Source organism: Somniosus microcephalus, chromosome 18 (genome assembly GCF_052327205.1).
Source record: "Somniosus microcephalus isolate GS21.2 chromosome 18, FLI_Smic_1.0, whole genome shotgun sequence".
NCBI classification, from domain to species: Eukaryota; Metazoa; Chordata; class Chondrichthyes; order Squaliformes; family Somniosidae; genus Somniosus; species Somniosus microcephalus.
The window spans coordinates 58,293,330-58,312,839 of NC_141004.1; the positions used below are offsets into that span (position 1 = coordinate 58,293,330).

Sequence of the window (19,510 nt, forward strand, 5' to 3'; positions counted from 1 at the left end):
ACAAGTTCTTTGTATAACTGGCTGAGTTTGTAGAAGGAATGGTTTATGTAAAAGAAATCGGCTTCTGAAAATCATACAAATTAGCAGAAATTGACAAATGAGATTGTACTTGAAACTTTAACCTACCAACGGAAGAAAGTCGACCGTTTGCTGTAGCTCAGTGTTTTGGGGGGGGGGGGGGGGGGAAGGTGATGTGAATGGGGGAGGCATGTGGTGGAAGGAAAATGTTATTCCACACACGAGGCTGACTGGAGAAATTGTAAGTGACACATTGACAAGGGTGTTGAACAGAATTTGGAATGGAAAACAAAGGCTTAATTTTGGTTTCAAAAATGAGGCCTTATTTTTGGAAAATGGTAGAAGGAAAAAAAACTCAACGCTATAGCCAAATTTTCCAGGAAATGTAAGTGTTTCCTATAACTGACAGCCTCTCACATAGACATGATGAGAAACTGAAAGCATGCTGATACTTCTGCTAGTGAGCTACAGCAGTTCAGAGTGTTTAGGATTAAAAATAGTGGATTTCTCAATCCTTTTTTCTGCAGCATTTAAAATCACAGATTTGTTTGTCATCAACTTCTTAAAAGCACTAGTATGTGAATGTCTGGTATTCTGGGTGATGGCTGAAGTACACGACACATCCTGACAAGTTGAACAGAATTGCACTTATTTCAATATGGTGCTCTTAATTGAATACTTGATATTGCAGCTTGTTTAGAATGCAATACCCATTTAATTATTACATTTATTACAAAACTTATCTTTTTAAAAATATGGATAAGTAAAATGCATACAAAACTCGCTTCTCCCTTCCTCCTCACTGACGGATCTAGTTCCTTACCTAATCTGTCTCAGCAGTGAATGAAAGCTAATTATTTTTGTGGTGAACTTGAAACAAAATGACCAGTTTACAGCAGGAAAAGACTGTTTTATTTTCGGTTTTGTTGCAGTAGCATTTTTCAGTAAGCTGATATTTTTGGTTCATTAAATATAAGTGTTGGTTATTATATTATGCACTGTATCTAAGCATCCTCTGATGCCTCAGTAAGGAAATGCACCACGTGGGTGATACTGAGCCATACAGATCAAAGGTTACTTTGATTTGTGATCTGTGCTGAGTTAGCTGATCATGGGTAGAGCTGCAGCAGCTGGCTTTTGTGTTCCTAAGCTATGCAAGGGAGAAAATATCATCCAAGAGTGTCTCCACTTCTTACTGCTACCAAGTACATGTGTGTATACTAACTGACAGCAGGATTAGATTCACGTCATTATCCTATTGGTTGAATAGCCTGTCGGCACTCAATACTAGTGTCTAGACTCGCACAGGACATTTGGCCAAGGATTCTGAAGTGATGCCAGTGCCCATGGATCTGTTTCCACATAAGCAATCACCTTCGAGGGCAGACGGCAGAAATTATTTGAGGGTGAAGGAATATCATCTCTATCTCTCTATAATATATATGAATTCACAAATATAAAGAAAAGGAAAAAATATCATCGGCATCTGTCTTATTACTATATACAACAACAATGTACTGTTTGTGCTTCATAGAGGAAGGTGTTGTACAGGAGACCGAAGATGTCTTCAGGAGTTACGTCTTCTTCAGGTACCAATCAGAGAGGGACGAAGGAGAGAATATCCCAGAGGATCCAGAGATAACGGAGATGCATCAGCCTCCTGAAAGGTGGGATATTGGTACAGTGTAATATAAAGTTAAAAGTAGTGTTAAGTCGACACTAACAAACTGAAGAAATATTAAATGCAGTTTGTAGTATCAACATTTGCAGGTGAGTTATTGATCTTTTGTTATGATTCAATCATGTTTCTTCTTCAGTCTGAAATTTTTGACTTAAAACTATCTTCAGGTTCACTATTGCTATAGGTAAGTTGTTTTCTTGTGCTGACTGGTGATCAAAAGTGGGACTCCTAGATGATTTGTGTGTGTTTATCCTCGTTCCTCCATGCCAAAGATACTGAGGCTTGATCTAGTGTCCTTGTTGCTAATAGAGTAACCTACAGACAATAGCAAAATTTGGGGGGAGATAGCGGAAGGGCTTGCCATAATTTTCCAATCTTCCCTAGATTTGGGGAGGTGCCTGAGGATTGGAAAGTAGCAAATGTGACACCATTGTTCAAGAAAGAGTGTAAGGGCAATCCTAGTAACTACAGGCCGGTCAGTTTAACATCAGTGGTGGGTAAAGTTTTAGAAACAATAATCAAGGAAAAAATTAACGGGCACTTGGAGAGGTTTAAGCTAATTAAGGAGAGCCAAGATGGATTTGTAAAAGACTGATCGTGTTTGACTAATCTAATTGAATTTTTTGATGGAGTAACAGAGGATTGATGAAGGGAATGCAATGGATGTTATCTACATGGATTTTCGGAAGGCGTTTGACAAAGTACCACATAGAAGGCTGGTTAATAAAATTGAGACTCGTGGAATAGGTGGGGCAGTGGAATATGGAATTGGCTTAAGGACAGAAAACAGTGAGTTGTGGTAAATGGCTGTTTTTCAGACTGGAGGATGGTAGACAGTGGTGTTCCACAAGGGTCAGTGCTGGGGCCACTGCTTTTTTGATATATATAAATGGCCTGGATATTGGAATACAGTAGAATTTCTAAATTTGCCGATGACACCAAACTTGAGGGTGTGGCAAATAGTGATGATATCAATCGACTGCAACAGGATATAGAAAGGCTAGCAGAATGGGCAGACAAGTGGCAGATGGAATTTAATACAGAGAAGTGTGAGGTGATACATTTTGGCAGAAGGAACAGGGAGAGGCAATATACACTTAATGGCACAGTTTTAAAGAGTGTGCAGGGACCTGGGAGTTAATGTGCATAGGTCCCTGAAGGTGGCAGGACATACTGAGAGAGTGGTTAACAAAGCATATGGGATCTTGGGCTTCATAATTAGAGGTATTGAGTACAAAAGTAGAGAAGATATGCTGAACCTTTACAAAACACTGGTTAGGCCACAACTGGAGTATTGCATCCAGTTCTGGTCACCACACTTTAGGAAGGATGTGAATGCCCTTGAGAGGGTGCAGAGGAGATTTACCAGAATGGTTCCAGGGATGGGTGATCTTAGCTACAAGGACAGGTTGGAGAAGCTGGATTTGTTTTCATTAGAGCAAAGGAGGTTGAGGGGTGATTTGATAGAGGTGTACAAGATTATGACTGGTTTGGATAGGCTAGATGGGGAAAGGCTGTTCCCACTAGTTGATGGTACAAGGACTAGGGGACACAGATTTAAGGTTTTGGGCAAGAGATACAGGGGGGATGTGAGGAAAAACTTTTTCTGTGCAGCGAGTGGTGATGGCCTGGAATTCGCTGCTGACGGAAGTGGTGGAAGCGGAGACACTCGATGGTTTCAAGGGGAGACTGGATAGGCACTTGAGGGAAATAAATTTGCAGGGATACGGGAATAAAACGGGGGAATGGGACTGACTGAATTGCTCTGCAGAGAGCCGGCATGGACTCAATGGGCCGAATGGCCTCCTCCTGTGCCGTTATGACTCTATGACTGCGGATGCTGGAAATCTGAAATAACAACAGAAAATGCTGGAAACACTCGGCAGGGAACAGTAGCATAGTGGTAATGTTACTGGACTAATGATCCAGAGACGTAAGTTCAAATCGACGATGGCAGCTGGGGAACTTAAATTCAGTTAATTAAATAAATCTGGAATCAAAAGCTAGTATCAATAATGTTAACCATGAAACTATCGGATTGTCGCAAAAACCCATCTGGTTCACTAATGCCCTTTAGGGAAGGAAATCTGCCGCCCTTACCTGGTCTGGCCTATATGTGACTCCAGACCCACAGACTCTGAAGTGGCCTAGCAAGCCACTCAGTTGTAACACGAAACACAATGGACCGGAATTTGGGGCCACGCAAATGCCGGCTTCAGGCATGTGAAGCTCATGCCCAAGAAAAGAGTTGGGCTTTTTACCCAACTTCTGCCTGCTGAAAGGCCACAGAATAAGAGTTTAAAAGAACATTAAAAAAATTTTTAAACATTAAGAAACCTGTGCAATAAGGTAAGGAGAAGCTGGATTTGTTTTCATTAGAGCAAAGGCGGTTGATGCGTGATAGTCCCACAGACAAGTCAAGGTTATTTTTAGCCCCTTTAAAACAATTTAAATGTATTTCTAAAATATTTAATTAATGGCATTTTAATTAATTTTCTATAAGTAATGGTTTTCTTTATTTCAGTGTGTTGGTGCATTTTTGCAGTCATCCCCATGCATACTTTTGACAGTTCTGTGCGTACGGAATTGTCAAAAGTATGAAGGGGGATTCCCTTCTTCCATTGGTTCGCCTGGCCCATGTGATCCCAGGGGTGCTAGTGGATCGCATGCGCCCTTGGGATACATGGGCCTCTGGGCATTTTGAAGAAGCGAGGCCCAGGATCGCCAGCCTCTGTATCTACGGAGCCAGCAGGTTAGTTCGTAGATTTTTTACCGACTGGAGGCATCTGCCCGCAGGGCCAATAATAAGAATAAAACCGGGCGGACCACCCAGCATCGACCTTGACACCGGATATGTACACAACAACGGCACACCCAGCCCAGTCGACCCTGCAAAGTCCTCCTCACCAACATCTGGGAATTGTGCCAAAATTCGGCGAGCTGTCCCACAGACTAATCAAGCAACAGCCTGACAGTCATACTCACAGAATCATACCTTTCAGTCAATGTCCCAAACTCCTCCATCACGATCCCTGGGTATGTCCTGTCCCACCTGGGGTGGCGGCACAGTGGTATACAGTCGGGAAGGAGTGGCCCAAAGTGCCGAGTGGATGATCCATATCAGCCTACTCCTGAGGTCCCCACCATCACAGAAGCCAGTCTTCAGCCAATTTGATTCACTCCACGTGATATCAAGGAACGGCTGAGCACACTGGATACAGCAAAGGCTATGGGCCCCGACAACATCCCGGCTGTCGTGTTTCAGTACAGCTACAACACTGGCATCTGTCCGACAATGTGGAAAACTGTCCAGGTATGTCCTGCCCACAAAAAGCAGGACAAATCCAATCCGGCCAATTGCCTCCCCATCAGTCTACTCTCAATCATCAGCAAAGTGATGAAAGGTGTCATCGACAGTGCTATCAAGCGGCACTTACTCACCAATAACTTGCTCACTGATGCCCAGTTTGGGTTCTGCCAAGACCACTCGGCTCCCGACCTCATTACAGCCTTGGTCCAAACATGGACGAAGGAGCTGAATTCCAGAGGTGAGGTGAGAGTGACTAGCCTTGACATCAAGGCAACATTTGACCGAGTGTGGCATCAAGGAACCCTAGTAAATCTGAAGTCGATTGTAATCAGGGTTGGGGGGAAACACTCCACTGGCTGGAGTCATGCCTAGCACAAAAGAAGATGGTTGTGGTGGTTGGAGGTCAATCATCACAGCCCCAGGACATCGCTGCAGGAGTTCCTCAGGGCAGTGTCCTAGGCCCAACCATCTTCAGCTGCTTCATCAATGACCTTCCCTCCAACATAAGGGCAGAAATGGGGATGGTCGCTGATGACTGCACAGTGTTCAGAGCCATTCACACCTCCTCAGATAACAAAGCAGTCCATGTCCGCATGCACCAAGACCTGGACGACGTTCAGGCTTGGGCTGATAAATGGCAGGTAACATTCGCACCACACAAGTGCCAGGCAGTGACTATCTCCAACAAGCCAGAGTCTAACCACCGCCCCTTGACATTCAACGGCGTCACCATTGACCAGAAACTTAACTGCACCAGCCACATAAATGACTGAAGAACCAAAGGCAACATGAAGAAAAACTTTTTAACGCAGCGAGCGTTAATGATCTGGAATGCACTGCCTGAAAGTGTGGTGGAGGCAGATTCAATCGTAGCTTTCAAAAGGGAATTGGATAAGTACCTGAAGGAAAAAAATTGCAGGGCTATGGGGAAAGGGCGGGGGAGTGGGACTAGCTGAAGTGCTCTTAGAGAGCCAGCACAGGCTCTGTTGTGTATGTACCTTTAAGGGAATAACTGGTCTCAGACTGCAGTACCGGCAATGACCACCCCTGTATAAAAGGCCCTAGCAGGCTTCTGTAGTTTCAGTTTCCAGGTTGTCTCCATTTAGTAAAGACTTGTTATAATCAACTCCTGCAGTCCGTGTCTCAATTATACACGGACATAATACTGGCGACGAGCAGATACGAACTTACCTACAATCTGCACCACCTCATGGGGATCCATCCCTGAAGTGAAGTTATCAGAGGTCGAGGCCAGAAGGAGGAAAGAAACAGTAGAAACGGGCGTCAACCGTGGGCATCCGCCTCTGAGTCAGCGGAGTTGAAGATTTGCAGGAGAGGCTGTCGAGAGGGGGGCTTGGTTATCCTGTCGATGGTGCTTCAGCTAATCGGGCTGGTGACAGGTAGTACACTGATCCTTCCTGGGCTGCGGCGGTCTAGAGTTCGAGCGGGTGGCTTGCAACGGGGCCGAGCAGCGTTGTCGGGAAGAGGAGAGACAGGGTGGAGCACACTGGGCGCGGCCGGTGCTACGAAGCCGGGCAGCGTACAGACCCGAGAAGAGGGAGGCAAGAGTCCTGCAGGGTTGTTCCGACGACGGGGAAATAAAAATTAAAAAATTTAAATTAAACGCGCAAAAAGCCGCGAGGAGCTGCAGTTTGCCACGGAAACCGCGGAGAGCGGCGTTAGCAGCAGCGCGGGGGGAAGTGTGCGAAGACTTTTAGGGCATCGCCATCAAGGCATAAAACGCCAGCAACAGCGCTAGCAACAGCGGAGAAGACAAAAGCGCGGGAGGCGCCATTTTGTTAAATCGGGGAAGAAGGCAAAGCGCGGGAGGCGCCATCTTAGATTTTCAAGATGCCAAAGACTGGCGATATCATTGCCTTCGATAATGCAATAGAAGACTGGACCACGTATGTGGAAAGAGTCGAGGTATATTGCGAGGCAAACGAAATAGCCGATGAGAAAAAGGCATCGGTATTGCTAAATTTAATGGGCGCAAGAACGTATGGCCTATTGCGGGACCTGATTACTCCAGCCAAACTGAAGGCGAAGAGTTTTAACGAAATTGTTGCTATCCTACAGGAACACCTCTATCCTACAGGAACACCTAAATCCTACATCGCTGCTGATAGCAGAAAGATTTAAATTCCACAGGAGAAATCAGCATAAAAATGAGAGCAATGCTGATTACCTTACGGAACTACGCAAGCTATCAAAGCACTGCCAGTTCGGAGCAGGACTGGCAGATACCTTACGGGACAAATTTGTCTGTGGACTCCTGAGTGAAGGAACCCAGAAGAGGTTACTCTCAGAGAAAGAGCTGACGCTAGATAAGGCTTTCAGCGTGGCAGTATCGTACGAAGCAGCAGCAAGGGGAGCTGCGGAAATACAACAAAAGCCACAGGAATACGGCACCCACGAAATGACACAGGGATTTGCAAAATGTTATCGCTGCGGCAGAACAAACCATGACCAGAAGGACTGCTGGTCCAAGGACAAAATATGCAGGCAATGCGGAAAGATGGGACACATTGCACGAGTTTGCAGGTCTGGGAAGAAGACCAACGACAACAGAAAGGCTACTAAGGAACCGTACAGGAAAGTACAAAAGATGACGGACAGTAGTTCAGAAGACCAGATGAGCGATAGTGAATCCGGGAACAAGAGACTAAGCTGTCTCAAACTTCACAACGTAATCGCAAAAGAGGATCACCGAACCAATTGGGTCACCCTCACGATAGCAGGGTCCCAAGTCAAAATGGAATTGGATACAGGATCAGCTCTAACCGTCATGAATCGACGAGACTACGAGCGGCTATTCTTACACATACCCTTGAGAGAGACATCCACTGTCTTGAGGACGTATACGGGGCAAAAAGTATACCCCAGAGGAAAAATAAGGGTGCCTGTCGAATACAACGGCAAGAAAATATGGAAATTGTATCTCTACATTCTGCAAGATGGTGGACCACCGTTAATGGGACGTGAATGGATCAGAAAGATAAGTTTAGACTGGCACTCCATTCAAGCACTGACGGCTGGTAAAAAGGATGACGACGTCACTCCTGGACGATTGTCAACAATCTTAGCTGACGCCAAAGAGGTATTTCAACAAGAACTGGGCACTCTTAAAGGCGTAACCGCCTCGATAAAAATAGAGGAGAATGCAATTCCCAAGTTTTTCAAAGCAAGACCAGTACCGTATGCAATTCGCCCAGCCGTCGAGGCAGAGCTGGAGAATGCAGGCGTGTTATCTAAGGTAGACTGGAGCGAGTGGGCGACACCCATCGTCCCTGTCATGAAGAAAACGTTAAACAATAAGTCTGAGGAGCCAAGGAAGGTTCGCATCTGTGGGGACTTCAAGGTGACGGTGAACCCAGTCCTTCACACAGTACAATATCCTCTTCCAAGGATAGAAGATATCTTCGCCTCACTATCTGGAGGGAAGCGTTTTACAAAAATTGACCTAGCACAAGCATATTTGCAGGTGGAGGTTGAAGAATCCTCTAGGAAGTATCTCACGATAAACACTCACAAAGGTCTTTACCAGTATAATCGACTGGTATTCGGAGTAGCATCAGCTCCGGCGATATGGCAAAGAGCGATGGAACAAGTCCTGCAAGGGATTCCGGGGACTCAGTGTTACTTGGACGACATCCTAGTGACAGGTGAAGATGACAGTGAACACCTTGCCAACCTAGAGCAGGTGCTCACTAGACTACGTGAACATGGGCTACGAGCCAATCGCCCCAAGTGCGAGTTTTTTAAGAAACAGATATCGTATTGTGGCCACGTGATTGATGAAGAGGGGTTGCCTAAGTCCCCTGACAAAATTGAAGCGGTAGTTAAGGCTCCAGCGCCTGAAAATGTGTCGCAACTGAGGTCATTCCTCGGATTGGTGAATTACTACCATAAGTTTATGCCGAATTTGTCCACAATTCTGCACCCACTGAACGTCCTACTACGAACGGGAGTAGCATGGAAATGGAGCGATGAATGTAAGCGGGCCTTTCAGAAGAGTAAGGACCTAATCACTTCAAGAGAAGTATTGGCTCACTACAACCCATCACTACCGATAAGACTGGCGTGTGATGTGTCTCCCTACGGCATTGGGGCGGTACTGTCACATAAATTCCTTGATGGTTCAGAGAGGCCGATAGCTTTTGCGTCACGCTCGTTAACTTCAGCCGAGCGTAACTACGCCTAGATTGACAGAGAGGCCCTCAGCCTGGTGTGGGGGGGGTGAAGAAGTTCAATCACTACCTGCACGGTCAGAAATTTACTCTACTAACTGATCATCAACCTCTTCTCCATTTTCAACCCTCAGAAGGGCGTACCGATAATGACGGCACAACGGCTACAGAGGTGGTCCCTTTTCCTAGGGGCACACCAATATGACATCGAGTACAAAGGAACTAAACAGCATGGGAATGCTGATGGATTGTTGCGCTTACTGTTGCCGACGGTGGAAGAAGAACTGGCAGTGGATCCAGTAGAGTTATTCCACTCGACTATAGTCGAATGTCTCCCGGTGACGAATGCAAACATAGAAAAGGAAACAGGAAATGACCCGACACTCTCCTGGGTCTATGATTTAACGGTGAAGGGATGGCCAGCACATGGCGAGAATGCTGGCAGCAGTGGTTCGCCAAGAAGAGAACAGCTGTCAGTGTGCAGAGGAACCTTGATGTGTGGATCCAGAGTTGTAATTCCACCCAAATTGAAGGATAGAGTGCTCAATGAGCTTCATGAGGGTCATCTGGGAGGGATAAAAATGAAGAACTTAGCCAGAGCGTTTGTGTGGTGGCCGGGAATCGATAGAGAAATCGAAGAGATGACCAAGAGCTGTGCAGGATGCCAGAAGGTCCAAAACGCCCCACCACAAGCCCCTCTACATCCATGGGAGTGGCCCTCATCTCCATGGCAAAGGGTGCACATTGATTTTGCTGGTCCCTTTATGGACTCGATGTTTTTAATTGCGGTGGATGCACATTCAAAGTGGCCAGAGGTAATAAAAATGTCCTCAACCACCACAGAAAAAACTATCACAGTTTTACGAACCATATTCGCCAGGAATGGGCTGCCTGAACAGATTTGCTCTGACAATGGACCACAGTTTGTGTCTGAAGAGTTCCGGAGGTTCTGAAAGAACAATGGTGTTAAGCATTACACATCCGCCCCATATCATCCAGCCACTAATGGCTTGGCCGAGAGGTTTGTTCAAACATTCAAGAAGGCTATCAAGGCAATGTGTAATGAAGATATACCCCTACAACACGGATAACTTCTTGTTTGCCTACCGGAATGCAACACATGCGGTTACCAACCAAACTCCAGCCATGATGTTCTTCAATCGAAGACTACGATGCCGCTTGGATTTGGTTAAGCCAAACGTCCGAAGAGATGTGGAGAACAGGCAGTTTCAGAATATGAATGAAAGGCCGACCAGGAGTTTTAAGATAGGTCAACCAGCTTTGGCCCGGGACTACCGCACAGAGAAATGGCAGCCAGGAACGATCTGTACACGGCAAGGACCTCTAATGTATACCGTGGACGTTGGAGAGAGCATTGTAAGACGCCATGCTGACCAGATTCTAGAGTCACTGGAAAACGTCAACTCCACACCACGATCTGATACACCTGGCGATGAAACCGAAGTACCAATGGCATCTACCGCAGAATCGGTGATATTGGAAGCAGACGAACCAAACAACGACATTGATCCCGACTCAACCTTGCCAGAAGAACCTGATACCCCAAAGAGGCGTTATCCAGACAGAATCAGGAAGCCTCCTCAAAGACTGAACTTATAATTGCTTAACTTCAACCAATGTATCTAGCAATTGTAATTAGTTATTATTTAGTTGTTAAATGAATGTTGTGTACTGTTTATCTAAAAGGGGAGGAATTGTTGTGTATGTACCTTTTTAAGGGAATAACTCTTCTCAGACTGCAGTACCGGCAGTGACCACCCCTGTATAAAAGGCCCTAGCAGGCTTCTGTAGTTTCAGTTTCCAGGTTGTCTCCATTCAGTAAAGACTTGTTATAATCAACTCCTGCAGTCCGTGTCTCAATTATACACGGACATAATAGGCTCAATGGGCCGAATGGCCGCCTCCTGTGCTGTAACCATTCTATGATTCTAAGAGCAGGTCAGAGGCTAGGTATTCTGCGGCGAGTGTCTCCCCCCTGACTCCCCAAAGCCTTTCCACCATCTGCAAGGCACAAGTAAGGAGTGTGATGGAATACTCTCCACTTGCCTGGATCAGTGCAGCTCCAACGACACTCAAGAAGCTCGACACCATCCAATACAAAGCAGCCTGCTTTATTGGCACCCCGTCCACCACCTTAAACATTCACTCCCTCCACCACAGGCGTACCGTGGCTGCAGTGTGGACCATCTACAAGATGCACTTGCAGTAACTCGCCATGGCTTCTTCAGCAACACCTCCCAAACCCACAACCTCTTCCACCTGGAAAGACAAGGGCAGCAGGTGCATGGGAACACCACTTCCAAGTTCCCCTCCAAGCCACACACCATCCTGACTTAGAAGTATATCGCTGATCCTTCACCGCTGGGTTAAAATCCTGGAACTCCCTCCCTAACAGCACTGTGGGAGTACCTTCACCACACGGACTGCAGCGGTTCAAGGTGGTGGCTCACCACCACCTTCTCGAGGGCAATAAATGCTGGCTTTGCCAGCGATGCCCACATCCCATGAACGAATAAAATAGTGTCAGGCAGCATCTGTGGAGAGAGCTCTCCACAGATGCTGCCTGACCTGCTGAGTGTTTCCAGCATTTTCTGTTGTTATTTCAGATTAACTTTGAAAATCCACCTTATCCCATTTTTATAATTCACAGGTTTTTACACTTCATTTTTCTGACCGTAGATTTACACACTATGGAGGGAAAGAAAGACTTCCATTTTTTTTACAAGTGTCTTTTCATGTCTCCCAGAGAGCAATTTTTGTATAAACAAGTAATTTTTTTTTTGGAGTACAGTAATTGTAACATAGGCAGACATGGCAGACATTTTACACAGCAAAGAGATAAATGGCAAATTATCTTGGTGGTGTTTTTGGGCAGAACACTTGGAAAACTCATCCTTAAATAGTGCCATAAGATCTTTAATGCCCATCTGAACCATAGGAACGGACAGACAGGATCTTGGTTTCACATCTCATCCTTCAGTATTACACCAGAGTTTCTATCTATATTTTATGCTCAAATTGTTGAATAGGACTTGAATTCACAACCTTCTGACTGGTGAGTTCAACTAACTGAACCAAGCTGATAATTTTTTTTTAAAAGAGGAGACTTATGCTAATTTGTGAATAACATCACTATATTTGATAGGGTGTGGAGGAAAGTAAAGAAAGAGAAAAGATATCAAAGATCAATATTTTGTGCTTTTTCTTTTCACTCGTGTAGTCTTTTGCACACTTCATGATGATGTTTGGTCTTTTTAGGTTGGGGGACAGGGTGGTTTGCACAGAATAAACCGAGCTGTTGTGCAGCCTATAAAATATAAAATATGTAAGTAGAATCATGGAATGCTACAGCACTGAAACGGGCCATTTGGTCCATGAAATCTACATCAGTGTTTTTCTCCATCAGCCACCTCATCTGAGCATCGCAAGTTATTGTGAGTTTCTACATGGCAGTTACCTTCCTCTTTTTTTTTTTCTCTTTCCCCCTCAGTACTCCAACTCTTGTGGGCCGGCAGCTTGCTCTTATTGGAGATGACATCAATCGCAGATATGATCTGGAGTTCCACAATCTGTTGTCAACCCTGCCACTCAATGCAGAAAATGCATACGACTATTTCCGCAAAATAGCTGATGGGTAAGGGCCTAGCTGATGGTTTGTCTTCATAATTTACACTCTTTTCAAAGCTTCCTGAGCCAGCTAGAATGCAAAGAGATAGCATGCAAGAATTTGTATATGCATGTGCATTTATTTTAAAGAAAACTTAATCCATTTAATCTGATAAATCTAGAGTAACATTATTGACCGTGATTGTAGATTTTGACTGGACAGTTAAAAGTTAGGTGTGCGGTGCAATTCGAAGCATAAGACATAACCATTTAGGCTCAGGTTCGGCAAATAAAACTGTTGCAAGCGTTGACGAGTTGCTCCTACCCTTGTGGAAAAATAAAATAGCACAATCGAGTTTTAAATAACTGTGTCCTAAGTCACTATTTGACAAGTTCTGAAATAGTTTATGTATGTTCACTAAACTATTACATACAATGTTCATCTTTATTTGAACTTGGAAATATCTGGTGACTTCGATTAGAGCTTTTCTGCATTTTTGATCATAGGAATGAAACATCAGTGAGTGTAGATTGTAATCATTATAACAACGTAATGTTTGGAACATTTGGTCCAGCAAACCCACTCCATCCAGAGACCATGTATGATTATTCTATCACAGACTCTCACCTGCCACCACTCGTTGATCCACTATTTTAAGGAACTCAATGTACTTTTCCCTACCTCCCCAGGAAAGAAATTCAACCAGTCTATATAACAGTCAATATCCCTTCAATACATATACATACAACTCCCTTCTAATAATTTCAAAGGATCCCCAACTCATACTTTCTCTGGGAGCCTGTTCTCCCAGAGGTAAGCAAGTGTTCACATCTAAGATATTAGGTGTCATTGTCTTGTGTATCTATTAGTGCTTCAACAACAACAACTTGTAATTAGAGAGTGCCTTTAACGTCGTAAAACGTCTCAAGGTGCTGCACAGGAGTATTATAAGACAAAAAAATTTGACACCGATCCACATAAGGATAAATTAGGGCAGGTGACCAAAAGCTTGGTCAAAGAGGTAGGTTTTAAGGAGCATCTTAAAGGAGGAAAGCGAGGTAGCGAGGCGGAGAGGTTTAGGCAGGGAATTCCAGAGCTTGGGGCCTAGGCAACAGAAGGCACGTTCACCAAAGGTTGAGCAATTATAATCAGGGATCCTCGAGGGCTGAATTAGAGGAGCGCAGATATCTCGGGTTTGGGAGGGTGGGGTTGTGGGGCTAAAGGAGATTACAGAGATAGGGAAGGGGCGAGGCCATGGAGGGATTTGAAAACAAGGATGAGAATTTTGAAATCGAGACGCTGCTTAACCGGGAGCCATTGTAGGTCATCGAGCCCAGGGGTGATGGGCGAACGGGACTTGGTGCGAGTTAGGACACGGGCAGTCAAGTTTTGGATGACCTCAAGTTTACGTAGGGTGGAATGTGGGAGGCCAGCCAGGAGTGCGTTGGATTAGTCAAGTCTAGAGGTAACAAAGGCATGGATGAGGGTTTCAGTAGCGGATGAGCTGAGGCAAGGGCGGAGACGGGTGATGTTATGGAGGTGCAAGTAGACGGTCTTTGTTATGCTGCGGATAAGCAGTCGGAAGCTCATTTCAGCGTTAAATATGACATCAAGGTTGCGAACAGTGTGGTTCAGCCTCAGACAGATGTTAGGGAGAGGGATGGAGTCAGTGGCTAGGGAACGGAGTTTGTGGCAGAGACCGCAAACAATGGCTTCGGTTTTCCCAATATTTAATTGGAGAATATTTTTGCTCATCCAGAACTATATGTCGGATAAGCAGTCTGACAATTTAGACACCGTGGAGGGGTCGAGACAAGAATTGGTGAGGTAGAGCTGGGTGTCGTTAGCGTACATGTGGAAACTGATGCTGTGTTTTCAGATGATGTCACCAAGGGGCAACATGTAAATAGGAGGGGGCCAAGGCTAGATCCTTGGGGGACACCAGAGGTAATGATGCGGGAGCAGGAAGAACATAAGAACATAAGAAGTAGGAGCAGGCCAGACGGCCCCTCGGGCCTGCTCCGCCATTCAATAGGATCATGGCTGATCCGAACCTAGACTCAACGTCCACGTCCCTGCCCGCTCCCCGTAACCCCTAATTCCCTTATCAGCTAGGAAACTGTCTATCTCCGTTTTAAATTTATTTAATGTTGCAGCTTCCACAGCTCTCTGAGGTAGCAAATTCCATAGATTTACTACCCTCTGAGTGAAGAAGTTTCTCCTCATTTCAGTTTTGAAACGGCAGCCCCTTATTCTAAGATTATGCCCCCTAGTTCTAGTCTCACCCATCAGTGGAAACATCCTCCCCGCATCCACCCGACCAAGCCCCCTCACAATCTTTTATGTTTCGATAAGATCGCCTCTCATTTTTCTGAATTCCAATGAGTAGAGGCCCAACCTACTCGACCTTTCCTCATAAGTCAACCCCCTCATCTCCGGAATCAACCGAGTGAACCTTCTCTGAACTGCCTCGAGAGCAAGTATATCTTTTCTTAAATATGGAAACCAAAACTGTACGCAGTATACCAAGTGTGGCCTCACCAGTACCCTGTATAACTGAAGCAAGACTTCCCTGCTTTTATACTCCATCCCCCTTGCAATAAAAGCCAAGATTCCATTGGCCTTCCTGATCACCTGCTGTACCTGCATACAGGAAACACTTTTTTATCCGGCACCGACGTGGTGCCGGTTCATCAAAAATTCCGGATAACCGAGAGCTATAGTAAAAGATACGGAGAGCTGAGAGCTCCGTATAAAGCAACAAACCCTGTTGCTTAGCAACAGGTGCAGAACAATGGCCACAAGTTCCAAGCGTCTCTGTAGCTTAGCAACAGCTGCAGCCACACCCTTGCACAGCAACAGATCGAGGAAGGCAAGTACAATATGAAGTAAAACTTACCTGAACCTACTCCTGAATTTTGCCGGTTAACCGAGATTTCCGGTTATTTAGGTGCCGGTAAGTCGAGAGTTTCCTGTACTAACCTGTGTTTCATGCACCAGGACAGGACCCCCAGATCCCTTTGTACTGTAGCACTTTGCAGTTTCTCTCCATTTAGATAATAACTTGCTCTTTGATTTTTTCTGCCAAAGTGCATAACCTCACACTTTCCAACATTATATTCCATCTGCCAAATTTCTGCCCACTCACTTAGCCTGTCTTATGTCCTTTTGCAGGTTTTTTATGTCCTCCTCACTCACTGCTTTCCCTCCCATCTTTGTATCATCGGCAAACTTGGATATGTTGTACTTGGTCCCCTCCTCCAAATCGTTAATATAGATTGTAAAGAGTTTGGGTCCCAGCACTGACCCCTGCAGAACACCACTTGTTACTGATTGCCAACCCGAGAATGAACCATTTATCCCAACTCTCTGTTTTCTGTTAGATAGCCAATCTTCCACCCATGCCAGTATATTGCCCCTAATCCTGTGATTTTTTTTATCTTGTGCAGTAATCTTTTGTGTGGCACCTTGTCAAATGCCTTTTGGAAGTCCAAATACACCACATCCACTGGTTCCCCTTTATCCACCCTGTTTGTTACGTCCTCAAAGAATTCGAGCAAATTTGTCAAACATGACTTCCCCTTCATAAAACCATGCTGACTCTGTCCAATTAAATTATGCTTATCCAAATGTCCTGTTACTGCTTCCTTAATAATGGACTCCAACATTTTACCAACCACAGATGTTAGGCTAACTGGTCTATAGTTTCCAGCCTTTTGTCTACCTCCCTTTTTAAATAAGGGCATTACATTAGCAGTTTTCCAATCTGCTGGGACCTTTCCTGAATCCAGGGAGTTTTGAAAAATTACCACCAATGCATCTGCAATCCCTACCGCTACTTCTCTCAAGACCCTAGGATGTAAGCCATCGGGTCCAGGGGATTTATCCGCCTTAAGTCCCATTATCTTACCAAGTACCATCTCCTTAGTGATTTTAATCGTGTTTAGCTCCTCCTCCTCCCCCCCCCCCCCCCCCATAACCCCCTGTTTGTCCAGTGTTGGGATATTTTTAGTGTCCTCTACTGTAAAGACTGATACAAAATATTTGAGAAGCCATTGCAGGTGATTCTCTGGTTACGATTAGATAGATAAGAATGGAACCAGGCGAGTGCAGTCCCACCCAGCTGGATGATGGTGGAGAGGCGTTAGAGAAGGATGGAGTGGTCAACTGTGTCAAAGGCTGCAGACAAGTCAAGAAGGATGAGGAGGGATAGTTTACCTTTGTCACAGTCACAAAGGATGTCATTTGTGACTTTGATGAGAACCGTTTCTGTACTGTGGCAAGGGCGGAAACCTGATTGGAGGGATTCAAATATGGAGTTGCAGGAAAGATGGGCATGGATTTGGGAGGCAACAACATCTTCAAGGACTTTGGAGAGGAAAGGGGGGTTGGAGATGGGGCGGTAGTTTGCAAGGACAGAGGGATCATGGTTTGGATTTTTGAGGAGAGGGGTGATGACGGCAGATTTGAGGGAGAGGGGGACAGTACCAGAGGAGAGAGAACCGTTAACAGTATCAGCTAACACGGGAGCCAGAAAAGGAAGTTGGGTGGTCAACAGTTTGGTGGGAATAGGGTCGAGGGAGCAGGAGGTGGCCCTCATAGACAAGATGAGCGCAGAGAGGTCATGAGGGGAGATCGGAGAGAAACTGGAGAAAGATGTGAGTTCAGGGCTAGGGCAGGGAGGAACCTTAGAGGAAGTTTGGCCCAGTGGGCTAGGGGAAGGAAGGGAAGTGACAGAGGTAGCTGAATGGATGGTCTCAATCTTGGAGACAAAGAAGTCCATGAGCTCCTCACATTTGTTATCAGAGGTGAGGGTGGAGGAGACTGGAGAGGGAGAGTTGCAGTTTATAACTTAACGTGCTTTTGCTATTTTGACATTTGTTACTGAACTCTACCTTTAAGGCTGTCTTCCTCTTCCTCTATCCCCAATGGAAAGTGTTTGGGACTGTTTGGGTCGAAGTAGAAAAATGTCCCAGAAGTGATTCTCCGGACTGAACTGAATTTTAAGCTCCATAATTCAAAATATAAAAATCTTAAAATCTAGTGTTTTAACTTTTGTATTGAATTGAGGTGTTAATGTATTTTAATTCCACATAGCTAAATGACTTGCATTTTGCACACTCAGCCTAGATCCATAACTTAGTACTGCTGTGGCTTGTGTTTCCTCATCTTTCTACAATATATATTCTGTGCTCTCTTTTTATGCCCATCTATGGGATATAATTCTTATTCCATTGGTCTTATTCCATTGGTCTTTGTAATGTATCCTCTTTAGCTGTAGCTTAAATTTCTGCATAAAATAACATAAGCACATGTTTCTTTATCTCGCCACTATAGAATTTGGGGTGGGGGTGGGCAGATATTTAAACAGATTCGGTAGTCTGGAAGTAACCTGACTCCGATCAAGAATTACCAATGAATGATGCAAGTATTCTAATCTGACCTACTACCAAATGATTTGAATTGCTCATTAAGTTTCAAACTTTGTTTAAAGTAGTGTACATTGTGATTTCTATAACCTACCAGTCATGGACCTTACAGCAGCCAGCATCAGCTAAAGGCAAATGTAACACTGCCTGGTAATATTGAAATGTGGAAATCCTTGCCACTTAGGATTTCAAATTGTACATCATTGTGAAAGTTTAAACCTTACTGAAATTCAGGCAGGTTTCTTGTTTACGAACTTAATCTATCAATCTAACTGCTTTTCTTTCTAACTCGGCTTAATTACTTTATTCGCCAAAATTGTCAAAACAGTTGTAAAAGTCTTGGGGCTCTCCTGTGGATTAAGAGATTTTTTTTAAAACGCTGAGCCATGCACTTTCAATCCCATCTTGGGTTAGCTGATCTCACCAAGATGGGACGTTGCACTTGACTGCTTGCACATCAATAATGGTTAGTGAGGCGGGGTATTGAAGAGTGGTCATCGCCTGTGGAACCACAACCTAGCAGCAGACTTGATAACTTCAAAAAGGGAAATGAAGAGGAAACATTACCAAAAATTCAAGTCTGGGGATTGGCCAAAGTATTCAGGTGTTCAACTTATTTAAGTTTGGGCATTTCTGGCAGTTATAACTGAGCTGAAGCTGAGAACAGGAGATCTGAAGCAAGCTTTTTTTAAAATTGGGCCAGTCTTGATCTCTGAATTTGTACTACAAAATCATATTGGTATATTGGAGAGGACAGAATTGGGTTTGCCTGCAATTTCCCCATTGTGGTTGAGTTGTATGCTGCCCCTCACTGTCCAGGCTCATGTGTGAAGAGTGGCTACTTGGGTGAGGTAATGGAGGGCTGCCAGTGCTCCGCATGAGTCACCACCGACAGGAGAGAACCATGTTTAAAAATAAGTCAGTGCAGCAAAATAAAACCGCAATTTCAAGATCGAAAAATATAAGGTATAAGCGCACAGTTTTAATTTTCTTCAACAGTTGTCAATACTGATGCTAACTGTTCAATCTTGTCTAATTGTCATTCCTATCCTTTATTTCTGCTTTCCTTTGGATGCTGGACTATAGGTTCTTTACTATAGTTTATTATTGCTTTACAACAGCAAAAGGGCAGGTAAACCCATTCTCATTTTGCCTTGTACTCCTTTTCCATCCTTTTTATTAAAGTTAAGATTAATTGCAACAAAGAAACCTCTGACTGGAGTTCATAGCTGTTAAGTTGTCAGTGCAACTTTT

General features: G+C 44.7%; 1 protein-coding gene across 3 annotated transcripts in view; it reads left to right on the top strand.

Annotated features, from left to right (window-relative positions):
- LOC147105300 (bcl-2 homologous antagonist/killer-like) overlaps positions 1-19,510 on the top strand; it is a 60,871-nt gene that overhangs the window by 28,619 nt on the left and 12,742 nt on the right. For all 3 annotated transcript variants that reach the window (XM_086011529.1, XM_086011530.1, XM_086011531.1), the window contains exons 3-4: positions 1,553-1,685; positions 12,711-12,854. In XM_086011529.1, coding sequence (XP_085867655.1) covers positions 1,553-1,685; positions 12,711-12,854 — 277 coding nt within the window. The remainder of the gene's footprint in view (positions 1-1,552; positions 1,686-12,710; positions 12,855-19,510) is intronic.